Raw genomic sequence first — 24,191 nt, forward strand, 5'->3', positions numbered from 1 at the left:
ATCATAACCCCCATATTAATATCAGAGTCCAGAATGACCCCCCCCCCCTCTACCCTGTCTGTCAGCTCTGAACACATCGTAACCCTCCATATTAATATCAGAGTCCAGAATGACCCCCCCCCACCCCCCCTCTACCATGTCTGTCAGCTCTGAACACATCATAACCCTCCATATTAATATCAGAGTCCAGAATGACCCCCCCCACCCCCCCTCTACCATGTCTGTCAGCTCTGAACACATCATAACCCTCCATATTAATATCAGAGTCCAGAATGACCCCCCCCCCCCCCCTCTACCCTGTCTGTCAGCTCTGAACACATCATAACCCCCATATTAATTTCAGAGTCCAGAATGACCCCCCCCCCCCCCCCCCCCCTCTACCCTGTCTGTCAGCTCTGAACACATCATAACCCCCATATTAATATCAGAGTCCAGAATGACCCCCCCCCCCCCCCCTCTACCCTGTCTGTCAGCTCTGAACACATCATAACCCTCCATATTAATATCAGAGTCCAGAATGACCAGCCCCCCCCCCCTCTCTACCCTGTCTGTCAGCTCTGAACACATCATAACCCCCATATTAATATCAGAGTCCAGAATGACCCCCCCACCCCCCCTCTACCCTGTCTGTCAGCTCTGAACACATCATAACCCTCCATATTAATATCAGAGTCCAGAATGACCCCCCCCCCCCCCCCCCTCTACCCTGTCTGTCAGCTCTGAACACATCATAACCCTCCATATTAATATCAGAGTCCAGAATGACCCCCCCACCCCCCCTCTACCCTGTCTGTCAGCTCTGAACACATCATAACCCCCATATTAATATCAGAGTCCAGAATGACCCCCCCCCACCCCCCCCTCTACCCTGTCTGTCAGCTCTGAACACATCATAACCCTCCATATTAATATCAGAGTCCAGAATGACCCCCCCCCCCCCCACCCCCCCCTCTACCCTGTCTGTCAGCTCTGAACACATCATAACCCCCATATTAATATCAGAGTCCAGAATGACCCCCCCCCACCCCCCCCCTCTACCCTGTCTGTCAGCTCTGAACACATCATAACCCCCATATTAATATCAGAGTCCAGAATGACCCCCCCCCCACCCCCCCCCTCTACCCTGTCTGTCAGCTCTGAACACATCATAACCCCCATATTAATATCAGAGTCCAGAATGACCCCCCCCCCACCCCCCCCTCTACCCTGTCTGTCAGCGCTGAACACATCATAACCCTCCATATTAATATCAGAGTCCAGAATGACCCCCCCACCCCCCCTCTACCCTGTCTGTCAGCTCTGAACACATCATAACCCTCCATATTAATATCAGAGTCCAGAATGACCCCAGAGAACCAAGTTTCAGTCAATACCAGAATGTCCGGATTCGTCAACCCAGATCTTGATGTAATCCAGTTCAGGAAGTGATGTAATCCAGTTCAGGAAGTGATGTTATCCAGTTCAGGAAGTAAGCGCCTAATGTTCAGATGCATCAACCCAAGTCTTTTACGATGTTTAAAGTCACATGTGGTGACCAACTCATACAAGCTAGGTTCAATAGGAGGTTGCAGGCCCTGTCTGATGGTTGATATAGTTGGTATGGCTATCAGATTACATAGAAATGTCCCACTTGGTCTATCCCTATTAGTAATATAGGAAGAATAGAAATTGGAATTAAGGTTAGCAGTATTTGTCGCCTGAGGCCGCTGCCAATGTCCAGTATGAGGAACCTTCAGAGTAACGATGATGGAGTGTTATAAACTGTTATAAACTGTTATAAACTGACTAACATGGGGCTGTGGTTGCTATAGTGTAACAGCCCAAGCCCTCTACGTGATTTGAAAACCAAGGGGGTTATTAAAGAATATGGAATTCACATTTGAACTTTAAAGCATTGAGTGAGAATATCACAGTGGGCTTCTCTTTTGAGCTGGCAATAGCAGATCTAAGAGTGGATTTCAAATGAATGGGTACACGATTACAACACCACTGACAGTATAGACAACTGTATGAAGATAACACTTAGAAAGGATGGGAGGTATTACAACATTACAAAGATAACACTTAGAAAGGATGGGAGGTATTACAACATTACAAAGATAACACTTAGAAAGGATGGGAGGTATTACAACAGAATGAAGATAACACTTAGAATGGATGGGAGGTATTACAACAGAATGAAGATAACACTTAGAATGGATGGGAGGTAATACAACAGTACAACAGTACAAAGATAACACTTAGAAAGGATGGGAGGCTATTACAACAGTACAAAGATAACACTTAGAAAGGATGGGAGGTATTACAACAGAATGAAGATAACACTTAGAATGGATGGGAGGTATTACAACAGAATGAAGATAACACTTAGAATGGATGGGAGGTATTACAACAGAATGAAGATAACACTTAGAAAGGATGGGAGGTATTACAACATTACAAAGATAACACTTAGAAAGGATGGGAGGTATTACAACATTACAAAGATAACACTTAGAAAGGATGGGAGGTAATACAACAGTATGAAGATAACACTTAGAAAGGATGGGAGGTATTACAACAGTATGAAGATAACACTTAGAAAGGATGGGAGGTATTACAACATTACAAAGATAACACTTAGAAAGGATGGGAGGTATTACAACAGAATGAAGATAACACTTAGAAAGGATGGGAGGTATTACAACTGTATGAAGATAACACTTAGAAAGGATGGGAGGTATTACAACATTACAAAGATAACACTTAGAAAGGATGGGAGGTATTACAACAGAATGAAGATAACACTTAGAATGGATGGGAGGTATTACAACAGAATGAAGATAACACTTAGAATGGATGGGAGGTATTACAACAGAATGAAGATAACACTTAGAAAGGATGGGAGGTAATACAACAGTACAACAGTACAAAGATAACACTTAGAAAGGATTGGAGGCTATTACAACAGTACAAAGATAACACTTAGAAAGGGTGGGAGGTATTACAACAGTACAACAGAACAAAGATAACACTTAGAAAGGATGGGAGGTAATACAACAGTATGAAGATAACACTTAGAAAGGATGGGAGGCTATTACAACAGTACAAAGATAACACTTAGAAAGGGTGGGAGGTATTACAACAGTACAAAGATAACACTGAGAAAGGATGGGAGGTAATACAACAGTATGAAGAGAACACTTAGAAAGGATGGGAGGTATTACAACAGTATGAAGATAACACTTAGAAAGGGTGGGAGGTATTACAACAGTACAACAGAACAAAGATAACACTTAGAAAGGATGGGAGGTATTACAACAGAATGAAGAGAACACTTAGAAAGGGTGGGAGGTAATACAACAGTATGAAGATAACACTTAGAAAGGGTGGGAGGTATTACAACAGTATGAAGATAACACTTAGAAAGGGTGGGAGGTATTACAACAGTACAAAGATAACACTTAGAAAGGGTGGGAGGTAATACAACAGTATGAAGATAACACTTAGAAAGGGTGGGAGGTAATACCACAGTATGAAGATAACACTTAGAAAGGGTGGGAGGTATTACAACAGTATGAAGATAACACTTAGAAAGGGTGGGAGGTATTACAACAGTATGAAGATAACACTTAGAAAGGGTGGGAGGTAATACAACAGTATGAAGATAACACTTAGAAAGGATGGGAGGTATTACAACAGTATGAAGATAACACTTAGAAAGGGTGGGAGGTATTACAACAGTATGAAGATAACACTTAGAAAGGGTGGGAGGTATTACAACAGTATGAAGATAACACTTAGAAAGGGTGGGAGGTATTACAACAGTATGAAGATAACACTTAGAAAGGGTGGGAGGTATTACAACAGTACAAAGATAACACTTAGAAAGGGTGGGAGGTAATACAACAGTACAAAGATAACACTTAGAAAGGATGGGAGGTAATACAACAGTATGAAGATAACACTTAGAAAGGATGGGAGGTAATACCTGAGTGGGGCTTTCAACTAATCAGCATCCAGGGTCCAAACAACCCATTTTATTATTGATGATGAACCCTAATTTAGCAGTCTAATATGCAGCCTGATGCTTACGTTACCTTACGTTACCTTACGTTACCTTACCGTTAGTCTGATGCTTACGTTACCTTACGTTACCTTACGTTACCTTACGTTACCCAACTCTCTGTCGTCAAGTGTTTTATCAAACTTTAGGGACATTTATAAACAGGGGAGGGATGGAGGGGGGGGGGGGGGCTGCTATTGAAGATGGTTGTGCTGTAAAGCCAACTCTTATCATCATTGTTTATGCATAGGAGTTGGCTATACCGCACCAACAGACTACACCTAATCTATACAGCACCAACAGACCTGGGACAACAGACTACACCTAATCTGTACAGCACCACCAGACTACACCTAATCTATACAGCACCAACAGACCTGGGACAACAGACTACACCTAGTCTATACAGCACCACCAGACTACACCTAATATATACAGCACCACCAGACTACACCTAATCTATACAGCACCACCAGACTACACCTAATCTATACAGCACCACCAGACTACACCTAATCTATACAGCACCACCAGACTACACCTAATCTATACAGCACCAACAGACTACACCTAATCTATACAGCACCAACAGACTACACCTAATCTATACAGCACCACCAGACTACACCTAATCTATACAGCACCAACAGACCTGGGACAACAGACTACACCTAATCTATACAGCACCAACAGACTACACCTAATCTATATAGCATCACCAGACTACACCTAATCTATACAGCACCAACAGACTACACCTAATCTATACAGCACCAAGAGACCTGGGACAACAGGCATCTAATCTATACAGCACCAACAGACCTGGAACAACAGACATCTAATCTATACAGCACCAACAGACCTGGGACAACAGACACCTAATCTATACAGCACCAACAGACTACACCTAATCTATACAGCACCAAGAGACCTGGGACAACAGACATCTAATCTATACAGCACCAACAGACCTGGGACAACAGACACCTAATCTATACAGCACCAACAGACCTGGGACAACAGACACCTAATCTATACAGCACCAACAGACCTGGGACAACAGACATCTAATCTATACAGCACCAACAGACCTGGGACAACAGACATCTAATCTATACAGCACCAACAGACCTGGGACAACAGACATCTAATCTATACAGCACCAACAGACTACACCTAGTCTATACAGCACCACCAGACTACACCTAATCTATACAGCACCAAAAGACTACACTTAATCTATACAGCACCAAGAGACCTGGGACAACAGACATCTAATCTATACAGCACCAACAGACCTGGGACAACAGACATCTAATCTATACAGCACCAACAGACCTGGGACAACAGACACCTAATCTATACAGCACCAACAGACTACACCTAATCTATACAGCACCAAGAGACCTGGGACAACAGACATCTAATCTATACAGCACCAACAGACCTGGGACAACAGACATCTAATCTATACAGCACCAACAGACCTGGGACAACAGACATCTAATCTATACAGCACCAACAGACCTGGGACAACAGACATCTAATCTATACAGCACCAACAGACCTGGGACAACAGACATCTAATCTATACAGCACCAACAGACCTGGGACAACAGACACCTAATCTATACAGCACCAACAGACCTGGGACAACAGACATCTAATCTATACAGCACCAACAGACCTGGGACAACAGACATCTAATCTATACAGCACCAACAGACCTGGGACAACAGACATCTAATCTATACAGCACCAACAGACTACACCCAGTCTATACAGCACCAACAGACTACACCTAATCTATACAGCACCAACAGTGTAATGTTGTGTTACTTTGTGACCCATTGTGTTGCCTTGTTACCAGGGCTGTCTGATTCTGAGTGATGAGCTGAACCACACCTCGCTGATCTTGGGGGCCAGGTTGTCAGGGGCAACTATCCGGGTGTTCAAGCACAACAGTAAGTAGGCGTCCTCTCAAACACATAGTACTCAAACCCTCTCAAACACATAGTACTCAAACCCTCTCAAACACATAGTACTCAAACCCTCTCAAACACATAGTACTCAAACCCTCTCAAACACATAGTACTCAAACCCTCTCAAACTCAAAGTACTCAAACCCTCTCAAACACATAGTACTCAAACCCTCTCAAACACATAGTACTCAAACCCTCTCAAACACATAGTACTCAAACCCTCTCAAACACAAAGTACTCAAACCCTCTCAAACACATAGTACTCAAACCCTCTCAAACACATAGTACTCAAACCCTCTCAAACACATAGTACTCAAACCCTCTCAAACACATAGTACTCAAACCCTCTCAAACACATAGTACTCAAACCCTCTCAAACACATAGTACTCAAACCCTCTCAAACACATAGTACTCAAACCCTCTCAAACACATAGTACTCAAACCCTCTCAAACACATAGTACTCAAACCCTCTCAAACACATAGTACTCAAACCCTCTCAAACACATAGTACTCAAACCCTCTCAAACACATAGTACTCAAACCCTCTCAAACACATAGTCGTGGCCAAAAGATTTGAGAATGACACAAATATTAATTTCCACAAAGTTTGCTGCTTCAGTGTCTTTAGATATTTTTGTCAGATGTTACTATGGAATACTGAAGTATAATTACAAGCATTTCATAAGTGTCAAAGGCTTTTATTGACAATTACATGAAGTTGATGCAAAGAGTCAATATTTGCAGTGTTGACCCTTCTTTTTCAAGACCTCTGCAATCCACCCTGGCATGCTGTCAATTAACTTCTGGGCCACGTCCTGACTGATGGCAGCCCGTTCTTGCATAATCAATGCTTGGAGTTTGTCCGATTTTTTTAGGGTTTTATTTGTCCACCCTCCTCTTGAGGATTGACCACAAATTCTCAATGGGATTAAGGTCTGGGGAGTTTCCTGGCCATGGACCCAAAATATTGATGTTTTGTTCCCCGAGCCACTTAGTTATCACTTTTGCCTTATGGCAAGGTGCTCCATCATGCTGGAAAAGGCATTGTTCGTCACCAAACTGTTCCTGGATGGTTGGGAGAAGTTGCTCTCGGAGGATGTGTTGGTACCATTCTTTATTCATGGCTGTGTTCTTAAGCAAAATTGTGAGTGAGCCCACTCCCTTGGCTGAGAAGCAACCCCACACATGAATGGTCTCAGGATGCTTTACTGTTGGCATGACACAGGACTGATGGTAGCGGTCACCTTGTCTTCTCCGGACAAGTTTTTTTCCAGATGCCCCAAACAATCGGAAAGGGGATTCATCAGAGAAAATGACTTTACCCCAGTCCTCAGCAGTCCAATACCTGTACCTTTTACAGAATATCAGTATGTCCCTGATGTTTTTCCTGGAGAGAAGTGGCTTCTCTGCTGCCCTTCTTGACACCAGGCCATCCTCCAAAAGTCTTCGCCTCACTGTGCGTGCAGATGCACTCACACCTGCCTGCTGCCATTCCTGAGCAAGCTCTGTACTGGTGGTGCCCCGATCCCGCAGCTGAATCAACTTTAGGAGACGGTCCTGGCGCTTGCTGGACTTTCTTGAGTGCCCTGAAGCCTTCATCACAATTGGACCGCTCTCCTTGAAGTTCTTGATGATCCGATAAATGGTTGTTTTAGATGCAATCTTACTGGCAGCAATATACTTTCCATGTGAAGCCCTTTTTGTGCAAAGCAATGATGACGGCACGTGTTTCCTTGCAGGTAACCATGGTTGACAGAGGAAGAACAATGATTCCAAGCACCACCCTTCTTTTGAAGCTTCCAGTCTGTTATTCAAACTCAATCAGCATGACAGACTGATCTCCAGCCTTGTCCTCGTCAACACTCACACCTGTGTTATCTCTCTTCATAACATTCTGGCGTATATGCAATTTGCCATCATACAAACTGAGGCAGCAGACTTTGTGAAAATCAATATTTGTGTCATTCTCAAAACTTTTGGCCACGACTGTACATGTTGTCTCTGACAGCTCTGTGGGATAATCTCAACCTGGCATTACAGTCTTCTGACAGCTCTGTGGGATAATCTCAACCTGGCATTACAGTCTTCTGACAGCTCTGTGGGATAATCTCAACCTGGCATTACAGTCTTCTGACAGCTCTGTGGGATAATCTCAACCTGGCATTACAGTCTTCTGACAGCTCTGTGGGATAATCTCAACCTGGCATTACAGTCTTCTGTTAGCTCTGTGGGATAATCTCAACCTGGCATTACAGTCTTCTGACAGCTCTGTGGGATAATCTCAACCTGGCATTACAATCTTCTGACAGCTCTGTGGGATAATCTCAACCTGGCAATACAGTCTTCTGACAGCTCTGTGGGATAATCTCAACCTGGCAATACAATCTTCTGACAGCTCTGTGGGATAATCTCAACCTGGCATTACAGTCTTCTGACAGCTCTGTGGGATAATCTCAACCTGGCATTACAGTCTTCTGACAGCTCTGTGGGATAATCTCAACCTGGCATTACAATCTTCTGACAGCTCTGTGGGATAATCTCAACCTGGCAATACAGTCTTCTGACAGCTCTGTGGGATAATCTCAACCTGGCAATACAATCTTCTGACAGCTCTGTGGGATAATCTCAACCTGGCATTACAGTCTTCTGACAGCTCTGTGGGATAATCTCAACCTGGCATTACAATCTTCTGACAGCTCTGTGGGATAATCTCAACCTGGCATTACAGTCTTCTTACAGCTCTGTGGGATAATCTCAACCTGGCATTACAGTCTTCTTACAGCTCTGTGGGATAATCTCAACCTGGCATTACAGTCTTCTTACAGCTCTGTGGGATAATCTCAACCTGGCATTACAGTCTTCTGTTAGCTGTGTGGGATAATCTCAACCTGGCATTACAGTCTTCTGTTAGCTGTGTGGGATAATCTCAACCTGGCATTACAGTCTTCTTACAGCTCTGTGGGATAATCTCAACCTGGCATTACAGTCTTCTGTTAGCTGTGTGGGATAATCTCAACCTGGCATTACAGTCTTCTGTTAGCTGTGTGGGATAATCTCAACCTGGCATTACAGTCTTCTTACAGCTCTGTGGGATAATCTCAACCTGGCAATACAGTCTTCTGACAGCTCTGTGGGATAATCTCAACCTGGCATTACAGTCTTCTTACAGCTCTGTGGGATAATCTCAACCTGGCATTACAGTCTTCTGTTAGCTCTGTGGGATAATCTCAACCTGGCATTACAGTCTTCTTACAGCTCTGTGGGATAATCTCAACCTGGCATTACAGTCTTCTGACAGCTCTGTGGGATAATCTCAACCTGGCAATACAGTCTTCTGTTAGCTCTGTGGGATAATCTCAACCTGGCATTACAGTCTTCTTACAGCTCTGTGGGATAATCTCAACCTGGCATTACAGTCTTCTGTTAGCTCTGTGGGATAATCTCAACCTGGCATTACAGTCTTCTGTTAGCTCTGTGGGATAATCTCAACCTGGCATTACAGTCTTCTGTTAGCTCTGTGGGATAATCTCAACCTGGCATTACAGTCTTCTTACAGCTCTGTGGGATAATCTCAACCTGGCATTACAGTCTTCTGACAGCTCTGTGGGATAATCTCAACCTGGCATTACAGTCTTCTTACAGCTCTGTGGGATAATCTCAACCTGGCATTACAGTCTTCTGTTAGCTCTGTGGGATAATCTCAACCTGGCATTACAGTCTTCTGTTAGCTCTGTGGGATAATCTCAACCTGGCATTACAGTCTTCTGTTAGCTCTGTGGGATAATCTCAACCTGGCATTACAGTCTTCTTACAGCTCTGTGGGATAATCTCAACCTGGCATTACAGTCTTCTGTTAGCTCTGTGGGATAATCTCAACCTGGCATTACAGTCTTCTGTTAGCTCTGTGGGATAATCTCAACCTGGCATTACAGTCTTCTGTTAGCTCTGTGGGATAATCTCAACCTGGCATTACAGTCTTCTGTTAGCTCTGTGGGATAATCTCAACCTGGCATTACAGTCTTCTGTTAGCTCTGTGGGATAATCTCAACCTGGCATTACAGTCTTCTTACAGCTCTGTGGGATAATCTCAACCTGGCATTACAGTCTTCTGTTAGCTCTGTGGGATAATCTCAACCTGGCATTACAGTCTTCTGTTAGCTCTGTGGGATAATCTCAACCTGGCATTACAATCTTCTGTTAGCTCTGTGGGATAATCTCAACCTGGCATTACAGTCTTCTGTTAGCTCTGTGGGATAATCTCAACCTGGCATTACAGTCTTCTGTTAGCTCTGTGGGATAATCTCAACCTGGCAATACAGTCTTCTGTTAGCTCTGTGGGATAATCTCAACCTGGCAATACAGTCTTCTGTTAGCTCTGTGGGATAATCTCAACCTGGCATTACAGTCTTCTGTTAGCTCTGTGGGATAATCTCAACCTGGCATTACAGTCTTCTGTTAGCTCTGTGGGATAATCTCAACCTGGCATTACAGTCTTCTGTTAGCTCTGTGGGATAATCTCAACCTGGCATTACAGTCTTCTGTTAGCTCTGTGGGATAATCTCAACCTGGCATTACAGTCTTCTGACAGCTCTGTGGGATAATCTCAACCTGGCATTACAGTCTTCTGTTAGCTCTGTGGGATAATCTCAACCTGGCAATACAGTCTTCTGACAGCTCTGTGGGATAATCTCAACCTGGCATTACAGTCTTCTGACAGCTCTGTGGGATAATCTCAACCTGGCATTACAGTCTTCTGTTAGCTCTGTGGGATAATCTCAACCTGGCATTACAGTCTTCTGTTAGCTCTGTGGGATAATCTCAACCTGGCATTACAGTCTTCTGTTAGCTCTGTGGGATAATCTCAACCTGGCATTACAGTCTTCTGTTAGCTCTGTGGGATAATCTCAACCTGGCATTACAGTCTTCTGTTAGCTCTGTGGGATAATCTCAACCTGGCATTACAGTCTTCTGTTAGCTCTGTGGGATAATCTCAACCTGGCATTACAGTCTTCTGACAGCTCTGTGGGATAATCTCAACCTGGCATTACAGTCTTCTGTTAGCTCTGTGGGATAATCTCAACCTGGCATTACAGTCTTCTGTTAGCTCTGTGGGATAATCTCAACCTGGCATTACAGTCTTCTTACAGCTCTGTGGGATAATCTCAACCTGGCATTACAGTCTTCTGTTAGCTCTGTGGGATAATCTCAACCTGGCAATACAGTCTTCTGACAGCTCTGTGGGATAATCTCAACCTGGCATTACAGTCTTCTGACAGCTCTGTGGGATAATCTCAACCTGGCAATACAGTCTTCTGACAGCTCTGTGGGATAATCTCAACCTGGCAATACAGTCTTCTGACAGCTCTGTGGGATAATCTCAACCTGGCAATACAGTCTTCTTACAGCTCTGTGGGATAATCTCAACCTGGCATTACAGTCTTCTGTTAGCTCTGTGGGATAATCTCAACCTGGCATTACAGTCTTCTGACAGCTCTGTGGGATAATCTCAACCTGGCATTACAGTCTTCTGACAGCTCTGTGGGATAATCTCAACCTGGCATTACAGTCTTCTGACAGCTCTGTGGGATAATCTCAACCTGGCATTACAGTCTTCTGACAGCTCTGTGGGATAATCTCAACCTGGCATTACAGTCTTCTGTTAGCTCTGTGGGATAATCTCAACCTGGCATTACAGTCTTCTGTTAGCTCTGTGGGATAATCTCAACCTGGCATTACAGTCTTCTGTTAGCTCTGTGGGATAATCTCAACCTGGCATTACAGTCTTCTGTTAGCTCTGTGGGATAATCTCAACCTGGCATTACAGTCTTCTGTTAGCTCTGTGGGATAATCTCAACCTGGCATTACAATCTTCTGTTAGCTCTGTGGGATAATCTCAACCTGGCATTACAGTCTTCTGTTAGCTCTGTGGGATAATCTCAACCTGGCATTACAGTCTTCTGTTAGCTCTGTGGGATAATCTCAACCTGGCATTACAGTCTTCTGTTAGCTCTGTGGGATAATCTCAACCTGGCATTACAGTCTTCTGTTAGCTCTGTGGGATAATCTCAACCTGGCATTACAGTCTTCTGTTAGCTCTGTGGGATAATCTCAACCTGGCATTACAGTCTTCTGTCAGCTCTGTGGGATAATCTCAACCTGGCATTACAGTCTTCTGTTAGCTCTGTGGGATAATCTCAACCTGGCATTACAGTCTTCTGTTAGCTCTGTGGGATAATCTCAACCTGGCATTACAGTCTTCTGTTAGCTCTGTGGGATAATCTCAACCTGGCATTACAGTCTTCTGTTAGCTCTGTGGGATAATCTCAACCTGGCATTACAGTCTTCTGTCAGCTCTGTGGGATAATCTCAACCTGGCATTACAGTCTTCTGTTAGCTCTGTGGGATAATCTCAACCTGGCATTACAGTCTTCTGTTAGCTCTGTGGGATAATCTCAACCTGGCATTACAGTCTTCTGTTAGCTCTGTGGGATAATCTCAACCTGGCATTACAGTCTTCTGTTAGCTCTGTGGGATAATCTCAACCTGGCATTACAATCTTCTGTTAGCTCTGTGGGATAATCTCAACCTGGCATTACAGTCTTCTGTTAGCTCTGTGGGATAATCTCAACCTGGCATTACAGTCTTCTGTTAGCTCTGTGGGATAATCTCAACCTGGCATTACAGTCTTCTGTTAGCTCTGTGGGATAATCTCAACCTGGCATTACAGTCTTCTGTTAGCTCTGTGGGATAATCTCAACCTGGCATTACAGTCTTCTGTTAGCTCTGTGGGATAATCTCAACCTGGCATTACAGTCTTCTGTTAGCTCTGTGGGATAATCTCAACCTGGCATTACAGTCTTCTGTTAGCTCTGTGGGATAATCTCAACCTGGCAATACAGTCTTCTGACAGCTCTGTGGGATAATCTCAACCTGGCAATACAGTCTTCTGACAGCTCTGTGGGATAATCTCAACCTGGCAATACAGTCTTCTTACAGCTCTGTGGGATAATCTCAACCTGGCATTACAGTCTTCTGTTAGCTCTGTGGGATAATCTCAACCTGGCATTACAGTCTTCTGACAGCTCTGTGGGATAATCTCAACCTGGCATTACAGTCTTCTGACAGCTCTGTGGGATAATCTCAACCTGGCATTACAGTCTTCTGACAGCTCTGTGGGATAATCTCAACCTGGCATTACAGTCTTCTGACAGCTCTGTGGGATAATCTCAACCTGGCATTACAGTCTTCTGTTAGCTCTGTGGGATAATCTCAACCTGGCATTACAGTCTTCTGTTAGCTCTGTGGGATAATCTCAACCTGGCATTACAGTCTTCTGTTAGCTCTGTGGGATAATCTCAACCTGGCATTACAGTCTTCTGTTAGCTCTGTGGGATAATCTCAACCTGGCATTACAGTCTTCTGTTAGCTCTGTGGGATAATCTCAACCTGGCATTACAATCTTCTGTTAGCTCTGTGGGATAATCTCAACCTGGCATTACAGTCTTCTGTTAGCTCTGTGGGATAATCTCAACCTGGCATTACAGTCTTCTGTTAGCTCTGTGGGATAATCTCAACCTGGCATTACAGTCTTCTGTTAGCTCTGTGGGATAATCTCAACCTGGCATTACAGTCTTCTGTTAGCTCTGTGGGATAATCTCAACCTGGCATTACAGTCTTCTGTTAGCTCTGTGGGATAATCTCAACCTGGCATTACAGTCTTCTGTCAGCTCTGTGGGATAATCTCAACCTGGCATTACAGTCTTCTGTTAGCTCTGTGGGATAATCTCAACCTGGCATTACAGTCTTCTGTTAGCTCTGTGGGATAATCTCAACCTGGCATTACAGTCTTCTGTTAGCTCTGTGGGATAATCTCAACCTGGCATTACAGTCTTCTGTTAGCTCTGTGGGATAATCTCAACCTGGCATTACAGTCTTCTGTCAGCTCTGTGGGATAATCTCAACCTGGCATTACAGTCTTCTGTTAGCTCTGTGGGATAATCTCAACCTGGCATTACAGTCTTCTGTTAGCTCTGTGGGATAATCTCAACCTGGCATTACAGTCTTCTGTTAGCTCTGTGGGATAATCTCAACCTGGCATTACAGTCTTCTGTTAGCTCTGTGGGATAATCTCAACCTGGCATTACAGTCTTCTGTTAGCTCTGTGGGATAATCTCAACCTGGCATTACAGTCTTCTGTTAGCTCTGTGGGATAATCTCAACCTGGCATTACAGTCTTCTGTTAGCTCTGCCATTATGACACGATGTGTTGCCACCATCACTTTCTGACGTAACACAATACTGTAACAGGTTCATGTGCTATACAGATAGTTGGAAGACAGTGCAGTCTGTGTTTGCTCAAGGTAATCGCTTAATGGAGGGACTAAGACTGTAAACCTACAATCCAGTTTAACAGTGGTGGCTTCTCAGGAGTAGTGATTTATTCTCCCCTTCTGTTGAAAACACAGCTATGGAACGTACCTGTCAGGTAGATCCTCAAACCACTATACCAGGTTGATATCCCAACAGATATGGAACTTACCTGTCAGGTAGATCCTCAAACCACTATACCAGGTTGATGTCCCAACAGATATGGAACTTACCTGTCAGGTAGATCCTGGAACGTACCTGTCAGGTAGATCCTCAAACCACTATACCAGGTTGATGTCACAACAGCTATGGAACTTACCTGTCAGGTAGATCCTCAAACCACTATACCAGGTTGATATCCCAACAGATATGGAACGTACCTGTCAGGTAGATCCTCAAACCACTATACCAGGTTGATGTCCCAACAGATATGGAACGTACCTGTCAGGTAGATCCTCAAACCACTATACCAGGTTGATGTCCCAACAGATATGGAACTTACCTGTCAGGTAGATCCTCAAACCACTATACCAGGTTGATGTCCCAACAGATATGGAACGTACCTGTCAGGTAGATCCTCAAAACACTATACCAGGTTGATGTCCCAACAGATATGGAACTTACCTGTCAGGTAGATCCTCAAACCACTATACCAGGTTGATGTCCCAACAGATATGGAACGTACCTGTCAGGTAGATCCTCAAACCACTATACCAGGTTGATGTCCCAACAGATATGGAACGTACCTGTCAGGTAGATCCTCAAACCACTATACCAGGTTGATATCCCAACAGATATGGAACTTACCTGTCAGGTAGATCCTCAAACCACTATACCAGGTTGATGTCCCAACAGATATGGAACTTACCTGTCAGGTAGATCCTCAAACCACTATACCAGGTTGATATCCCAACAGATATGGAACTTACCTGTCAGGTAGATCCTCAAACCACTATACCAGGTTGATGTCCCAACAGCTATGGAACGTACCTGTCAGGTAGATCCTGGAACTTACCTGTCAGGTAGATCCTCAAACCACTATACCAGGTTGATGTCACAACAGCTATGGAACTTACCTGTCAGGTAGATCCTGGAACGTACCTGTCAGGTAGATCCTCAAACCACTATACCAGGTTGATATCCCAACAGATATGGAACGTACCTGTCAGGTAGATCCTCAAACCACTATACCAGGTTGATATCCCAACAGATATGGAACTTACCTGTCAGGTAGATCCTCAAACCACTATACCAGGTTGATATCCCAACAGATATGGAACTTACCTGTCAGGTAGATCCTCAAACCACTATACCAGGTTGATATCCCAACAGATATGGAACGTACCTGTCAGGTAGATCCTCAAACCACTATACCAGGTTGATATCCCAACAGATATGGAACTTACCTGTCAGGTAGATCCTCAAACCACTTTACCAGCTTGATGTCCCAACAGCTATGTCTGTATAGTAAACTGATTGTTTTAGGAACCTGGAGGTGGTCTGTATAGTAAACTGAGTGTTTTAGGAACCTGGAGGCGGTCTGTATAGTAAACTGATTGTTTTAGGAACCTGGAGGCGGTCTGTATAGTAAACTGATTGTTTTAGGAACCTGGAGGCGGTCTGTATAGTAAACTGAGTGTTTTAGGAACCTGGAGGTGGTCTGTATAGTAAACTGATTGTTTTAGGAACCTGGAGGCGGTCTGTATAGTAAACTGAGTGTTTTAGGAACCTGGAGGTGGTCTGTATAGTAAACTGAGTGTTTTAGGAACCTGGAGGTGGTCTGTATAGTAAACTGAGTGTTTTAGGAACCTGGAGGTGGTCTGTATAGTAAACTGAGTGTTTTAGGAACCTGTAGGCGGTCTGTATAGTAAACTGATTGTTTTAGGAACCTGGAGGTGGTCTGTATAGTAAACTGAGTGTTTTAGGAACCTGTAGGCGGTCTGTATAGTAAACTGATTGTTTTAGGAACCTGGAGGTGGTCTGTATAGTAAACTGATTGTTTTAGGAACCTGGAGGTGGTCTGTATAGTAAACTGAGTGAGGGTAGTCTGTATAGTTAATTGTGTGTATAAACTGTGTGTGGGTGGAGATGGCGTTCCAGAGCAGGGCGTTCCTGAACAGGTGAGACCACACTGAGACCAGCCTGTCTGTCTGTAGGATGTATTACTGAGATGGACAACTAGGCTGTGTTGTATCTGTTCGTAGTATTAAGAGAGGAATCCCATGTGTGGTACGTGTTAATATGTAACCTACAGCGCCTTCAGGAAGTATTCACACCCCTTGACATTTTCTATATTTTGTTGTTACAGCCTGAATTTTAAATTGATTAAATTCAGGTTTTTTTTGTCACTCGCATACACATAATACCACATGTCAAAGTGGAGTTGTATTTTTTCAAATATGTTGCTTATGAATTTAAAAAATGAAAAGATGAAATGTCTTGAGTCAGTAAGTATTCATCCCCTTTAGTTATAGCAAGCCTAAAGTTCAGGAGTAAAAATGTCCTTAACAAGTCAGGTAATAAGTAGTATGGACTCTGTGTGCAATAATCGTGTTTTATATGATTTTTTGAGTGACTATCTCTGTTGTGACTTTGTATTACTCAATGTGACGACTGCTGCTCATCGAATGATTAACGGTTTATAATTACGTGATTATATGAATCAGGCAATTATTAACTCATTAACCGGGGGGCACCATGGGAAAATTAGTTTTATTGGGTTTCTATTTCCCAAATGAACTCAAAGAATATCAGAATATCGATTTTACAACAGTCGCTAATTAATCCGTTTCCTCTAACAGTCTCATTCTGAACGTCGTATAGCCCGGGATTCTGCACAAACCCGAGTCCCACCAATGAGATCGTACCACACCAATCTTAGTGGATTATTGATTTACTAGAAAGCTAAAATGATAATATATGATACAGAAAAACACAGTCTAGGCTATTGGTTAGAACTTAGTACAACGAGCCAACACAATCTGGCGCGTGTTACCCAAAATGGGGATTTAAAAGAGAAAGTACACGAGAGAAATATACATTTGGGTGCATTTGTCAGCTATGCTTATTTTAACCCTGGCCTTGCCCCGAACTGCCGCTCTTATGGGTCAGAATATAATGATGTAATTACGTGTTGAAGGTCTCCGCTGTGGCTCTCTGCGTGGACCGTTTCGTCTTCTCGGATGGTGCACTTCTCTGGTTGTCCTCACGATGTCAGTGTCCTTTTTGCTTAGTGGTCTGATTCCCTTGTTCTGAAAGGGGTCTTCTGAGGACAGACAGCCCTGTAGCTCAGAGCTCACAGCGTAGAAATGAAGCAGCGACAGACAGCCCTGTAGCTCAGAGCTCACAGCGTAGGAATGAAGCAGCGACAGACAGCCCTGTAGCTCAGAGCTCACAGCGTAGGAATGAAGCAGCGTAGATTCCACGATTCGATGGAGAGTGGAGGTTAGGTGGTCCGGCTTGAATTCACCCGCTTAGACACAGCTACTCATCAGTAGCTTGGGTAGAAAAGGATTCCTTTGACTTCAACCTCGTGTTGCGTTTTTGGGTTCGTTGACTACTCAGACCTTGGCTGCAGCTCAGGGTCACTTAGTCTGACATGTTAATTCTTAACTCACATGTCTTATACCCTCGGGTCACTTAGTCTGATATGTTAATTCTTAACTCACATGTTTTATACCCTCGGGTCGGAAATGGGCGTCTTCCGCCTTTAGGGCAATTCTCTGGGCGTACCAAGTTAAGAGGCTGGAGGTCTGGATTTTACTCAAATCCAATTTTAGACAACTAACTTCACATTTCATCTCTACCGAAACATTCTCTTTGATTTGGACATTTTCCACACAACGTACAATGTATAAACATCAAGCATATACTAGGAAAACTCTTAAAGTTACAATGGTTTCATAATAACATCGTCCTATAACAAAATAAAATGACATTAATTTTCATATTCCATCTATCGTCATGACCACCATTGTGGCTGACGGAAACCATTGTTCCATAGTCCATTTATTGCATGTTTAATGTTCTGAGGCTGGTTCTCCATAGTGAGAGGACAAAGGAATTTTGTCTGTTGCCTAAGATTTACAATGGGTGTGAGGGGTCATAAAACCCCCACATCTTCAGACCCCTAGATCTCTCCTCCTCTGTTGGGAGTGAGAGATAATCTGTAGGGTTGTGGTATCCTGTAACCTGACCTGATCAGGACAGTCATGACACCACACATGCAGTTGTCTATAAGGTCCCTCGGTCGAGTAGTGAATTACAAGAACAGATTCCACCACAAAGAACAGAGAGGTTTTCCAATGCCTCGCAAAGAAGGTCACCTATTGGTAGATGGGTACAAAAAACAAAAAAACATTGAATATCCCTTTGAGCATGGTGAGGTTATTAAATACACTTTGGGTGGTGTATCAATACACCCAGTCACTACAAAGATACAGGTGTCCTTCCTAACTCAGTTGCCGGAGAGGAAGGAAACCGCTCAGGGATTTCACCATGAGGCCAATGATGACTTTAAAACAGTTACAGAGCTGAATGGCTGTGAGAGGAGAAAACTGAGGGTGGATCAACAGCATTGTAGTAACTCCACAATACCAACCTAATTAACAGAGTGAAAAGAAGGAAGCCTGTACAGAATAAAACATAGTCCATAACATGCATCCTGTTTACAAACAAGGCACTAAAGTAAAACTGCAAAAAATGTGGCAATTTTCAAGCAAGGTGGTGGCTGCATCATGTTATGGGTATGCTTGTAATCGTTAAGGACTGGATAGTTTTTCAGGATAAAAAAAGAAACAGAATGGAGCTAATCACAGACAAATGTCTAGAGAAAACCCTGGTTCAGTTTGCTTTCCACCAGACACTGGGAGATGAATTCAGCTTTCAGCGGGACAATAACCTAAAACACAAGGCCAAATCTACACTGGAGTTGCTTACCAAGAAGACTGTTCCTGAGTTGCAGAGTAACAGGTTTAACTTAAATCTGCTTGAAAATCTATGGCAAGATTTGAAAATGGTTGTCTAGCAATGATCAACAAACAATTTGACAGATCTTGAAGAATTATGAAAAGAATAATTGGCAAATGTTGCAAAATCTAGTCCTGCTTTATATGGACCAGAGACTCTCATCTACATTATTATAATGAGGTTCTGCCCCCCCCCCCAACCATCGTCTGAATCTAGTTGACTAGTCCTGCTTTATATGGACCAGAGACTCTCATCTACATTATTATAATGAGGTTCTGCCCCCCCCCCCCCCCCCCCAACCATCGTCTGAATCTAGTTGACTAGTCCTGCTTTATATGGACCAGAGACTCTCATCTACATTATTATAATGAGGTTCTGCCCCCCCCCCCCCCCCAACCATCGTCTGAATCTAGTTGACTAGTCCTGCTTTATATGGACCAGAGACTCTCATCTACATTATTATAATGAGGTTCTGCCCCCCCCCCCCCAACCATCGTCTGAATCTAGTTGACTAGTCCTGCTTTATATGGACCAGAGACTCTCATCTACATTATTATAATGAGGTTCTGCCCCCCCCCCCCCCAACCATCGTCTGAATCTAGTTGACTAGTCCTGCTTTATATGGACCAGAGACTCTCATCTACATTATTATAATCAGGTTCTGCCCCCCCCCCCCAACCATCGTCTGAATCTAGTTGACTAGTCCTGCTTTATATGGACCAGAGACTCTCATCTACATTATTATAATGAGGTTCTGCCCCCCCCCCCCCCCCCCAACCATCGTCTGAATCTAGTTGACTAGTCCTGCTTTATATGGACCAGAGACTCTCATCTACATTATTATAATGAGGTTCTGCCCCCCCCCCCCCCCCCCCCAACCATCGTCTGAATCTAGTTGACTAGTCCTGCTTTATATGGACCAGAGACTCTCATCTACATTATTATGAGGTTACATTCCGTACACTACTTACCATGTCATGATTCTGTCTCCCTTAGTTACCATGCAGCTGTTTGTTTATGTATCAAATAGTGAATGCTGAGTACTGAATATACATCCCATTTATTTACCCGAAAAAGGCTTTGTAAAATGGATAGAATTACACAACATATATTATGTTAATATAATCTATGACTGGCTCTGGTTGTTTGTATGTTGTGGTATTGTAGTTTATAGATAGATGTACAATATATGTAGTCAGTGTGAGTTTTACCTCCTTGCAAACTAGTTGATCAATGCTTCCATCTAGTGGTAAATGATGGTAACTGCAGTATCAAAACATAGAAACCACATATGCTTCTATCCAAAACCTCTTACAGTTTAGTGAGTGTATATTTTTGTATATGTGTATGATCCCTGCAGGAACTAAACCCACAACTTTGCTCTTACCGACACACACCACTGCTATACATGTCCTTATCCCTTCCCCAGAGACCTCTCCTCTAGTATTAGGCTCAGTCAGAACACTGTCTCTGGCTCCCAAATGGCCTCTTTCCTGTTTAGGACGCATCCGTTTCCTGTTGCGGCTTAGTAGAAGGTATTTCCTGTTGTGGCTTAGTAGAAGGTGTTTCCTGTTGTGGCTTAGTAGAAGGTATTTCCTGTTGTGGCTTAGTAGAAGGTATTTCCTGTTGTGGCTTAGTAGAAGGTATTTCCTGTTGTGGCTTAGTAGAAGGTATTTCCTGTTGTGGCTTAGTAGAAGGTAATGCTTTTACTCTGCGGGTGATCTGCCGTTGCCCTGTGGGTGGTGTACTGATTATCGTGTGTTTCACCACCAATCTGTTTGCAAAGCGTTATTAATGTCGTGTTTTTGTGCTATATTCCACATGTGTCAGACATGCAGAGCCTGGAGCGTCTGTTGAGGGAGGCGGTGTGTAGTGGCCAGCCTCGGACCCACCGACCCTGGAGGAAGATTCTGATCATGGTGGAGGGAATCTACAGGCTAGTACACACACACACACGCACACACACACACACACACACACGCACACACACACACACACACACACACACACACCTAACAACAGAACCTCATGTCATTATAGGAGCTGATATTCAGACTGAACAGAACCCTCATCATGTCATTATAGGAGCTGATACTGAACAGAACCCTCATGTCATTATAGGAGCTGATACTGAACAGAACCCTCATGTCATTATAGGAGCTGATACTGAACAGGGCCCTCCTCGTGTCATTATAGGAGCTGATACTGAACAGGGCCCTCCTCATGTCATTATAGGAGCTGATACTGAACAGAACCCTCATGTCATTATAGGAGCTGATACTGAACAGGGCCCTCCTCGTGTCATTATAGGAGCTGATACTGAACAGGGCCCTCCTCATGTCATTATAGGAGCTGATACTGAACAGAACCCTCATGTCATTATAGGAGCTGATACTGAACAGAACCCTCATGTCATTATAGGAGCTGATACTGAACAGAACCCTCATGTCATTATAGGAGCTGATACTGAACAGAACCCTCATGTCATTATAGGAGCTGATACTGAACAGAACCCTCCTCATGTCATTATAGGAGCTGATACTGAACAGAACCCTCCTCATGTCATTATAGGAGCTGATACTGAACAGAACCCTCCTCATGTCATTATAGGAGCTGATACTGAACAGAACCCTCCTCATGTCATTATAGGAGCTGATACTGAACAGAACCCTCCTCATGTCATTATAGGAGCTGATACTGAACAGAACCCTCATGTCATTATAGGAGCTGATACTGAACAGAACCCTCATGTCATTATAGGAGCTGATACTGAACAGAACCCTCATGTCATTATAGGAGCTGATACTGAACAGAACCCTCCTCATGTCATTATAGGAGCTGATACTGAACAGAACCCTCATGTCATTATAGGAGCTGATACTGAACAGAACCCTCATGTCATTATAGGAGCTGATACTGAACAGAACCCTCATGTCATTATAGGAGCTGATACTGAACAGAACCCTCATGTCATTATAGGAGCTGATACTGAACAGAACCCTCATGTCATTATAGGAGCTGATACTGAACAGAACCCTCCTCATGTCATTATAGGAGCTGATACTGAACAGAACCCTCATGTCATTATAGGAGCTGATACTGAACAGAACCCTCCTCATGTCATTATAGGAGCTGATACTGAACAGAACCCTCATGTCATTATAGGAGCTGATACTGAACAGAACCCTCATGTCATTATAGGAGCTGATACTGAACAGAACCCTCCTCATGTCATTATAGGAGCTGATACTGAACAGAACCCTCATGTCATTATAGGAGCTGATACTGAACAGAACCCTCCTCATGTCATTATAGGAGCTGATACTGAACAGGGCCCTCCTCATGTCATTATAGGAGCTGATACTGAACAGAACCCTCATGTCATTATAGGAGCTGATACTGAACAGGGCCCTCCTCATGTCATTATAGGAGCTGATACTGAACAGAACCCTCATGTCATTATAGGAGCTGATACTGAACAGAACCCTCATGTCATTATAGGAGCTGATACTGAACAGAACCCTCCTCATGTCATTATAGGAGCTGATACTGAACAGAACCCTCATGTCATTATAGGAGCTGATACTGAACAGAACCCTCCTCATGTCATTATAGGAGCTGATACTGAACAGAACCCTCATGTCATTATAGGAGCTGATACTGAACAGAACCCTCATGTCATTATAGGAGCTGATACTGAACAGAACCCTCCTCATGTCATTATAGGAGCTGATACTGAACAGAACCCTCATGTCATTATAGGAGCTGATACTGAACAGGGCCCTCCTCATGTCATTATAGGAGCTGATACTGAACAGAACCCTCCTCATGTCATTATAGGAGCTGATACTGAACAGAACCCTCATGTCATTATAGGAGCTGATACTGAACAGGGCCCTCCTCATGTCATTATAGGAGCTGATACTGAACAGGGCCCTCCTCATGTCATTATAGGAGCTGATACTGAACAGAACCCTCATGTCATTATAGGAGCTGATACTGAACAGAACCCTCCTCATGTCATTATAGGAGCTGATACTGAACAGAACCCTCATGTCATTATAGGAGCTGATACTGAACAGAACCCTCATGTCATTATAGGAGCTGATACTGAACAGAACCCTCATGTCATTATAGGAGCTGATACTGAACAGAACCCTCATGTCATTATAGGAGCTGATACTGAACAGAACCCTCCTCATGTCATTATAGGAGCTGATACTGAACAGAACCCTCATGTCATTATAGGAGCTGATACTGAACAGAACCCTCATGTCATTATAGGAGCTGATACTGAACAGAACCCTCATGTCATTATAGGAGCTGATACTGAACAGAACCCTCCTCATGTCATTATAGGAGCTGATACTGAACAGAACCCTCATGTCATTATAGGAGCTGATACTGAACAGAACCCTCCTCATGTCATTATAGGAGCTGATACTGAACAGAACCCTCCTCATGTCATTATAGGAGCTGATACTGAACAGAACCCTCATGTCATTATAGGAGCTGATACTGAACAGAACCCTCCTCATGTCATTATAGGAGCTGATACTGAACAGAACCCTCATGTCATTATAGGAGCTGATACTGAACAGAACCCTCATGTCATTATAGGAGCTGATACTGAACAGAACCCCCCTCATGTCATTATAGGAGCTGATACTGAACAGAACCCTCATGTCATTATAGGAGCTGATACTGAACAGAACCCTCCTCATGTCATTATAGGAGCTGATACTGAACAGAACCCTCATGTCATTATAGGAGCTGATACTGAACAGAACCCTCATGTCATTATAGGAGCTGATACTGAACAGAACC

At 43.6% G+C, this 24,191-nt stretch overlaps 1 protein-coding gene across 1 annotated transcript in view; it reads left to right on the forward strand.

The window, feature by feature from the left end:
* The window catches only part of LOC129828547 (serine palmitoyltransferase 3-like), a 138,487-nt gene that overhangs the window by 52,715 nt on the left and 61,581 nt on the right, over positions 1 to 24,191 (forward strand). The window contains exons 6-7 of the mRNA XM_055889570.1: positions 5,916 to 6,009; positions 21,195 to 21,300. Coding sequence (XP_055745545.1) covers positions 5,916 to 6,009; positions 21,195 to 21,300 — 200 coding nt within the window. The remainder of the gene's footprint in view (positions 1 to 5,915; positions 6,010 to 21,194; positions 21,301 to 24,191) is intronic.

Source organism: Salvelinus fontinalis, chromosome 30 (genome assembly GCF_029448725.1).
Source record: "Salvelinus fontinalis isolate EN_2023a chromosome 30, ASM2944872v1, whole genome shotgun sequence".
Lineage (NCBI taxonomy): Eukaryota > Metazoa > Chordata > Actinopteri > Salmoniformes > Salmonidae > Salvelinus > Salvelinus fontinalis.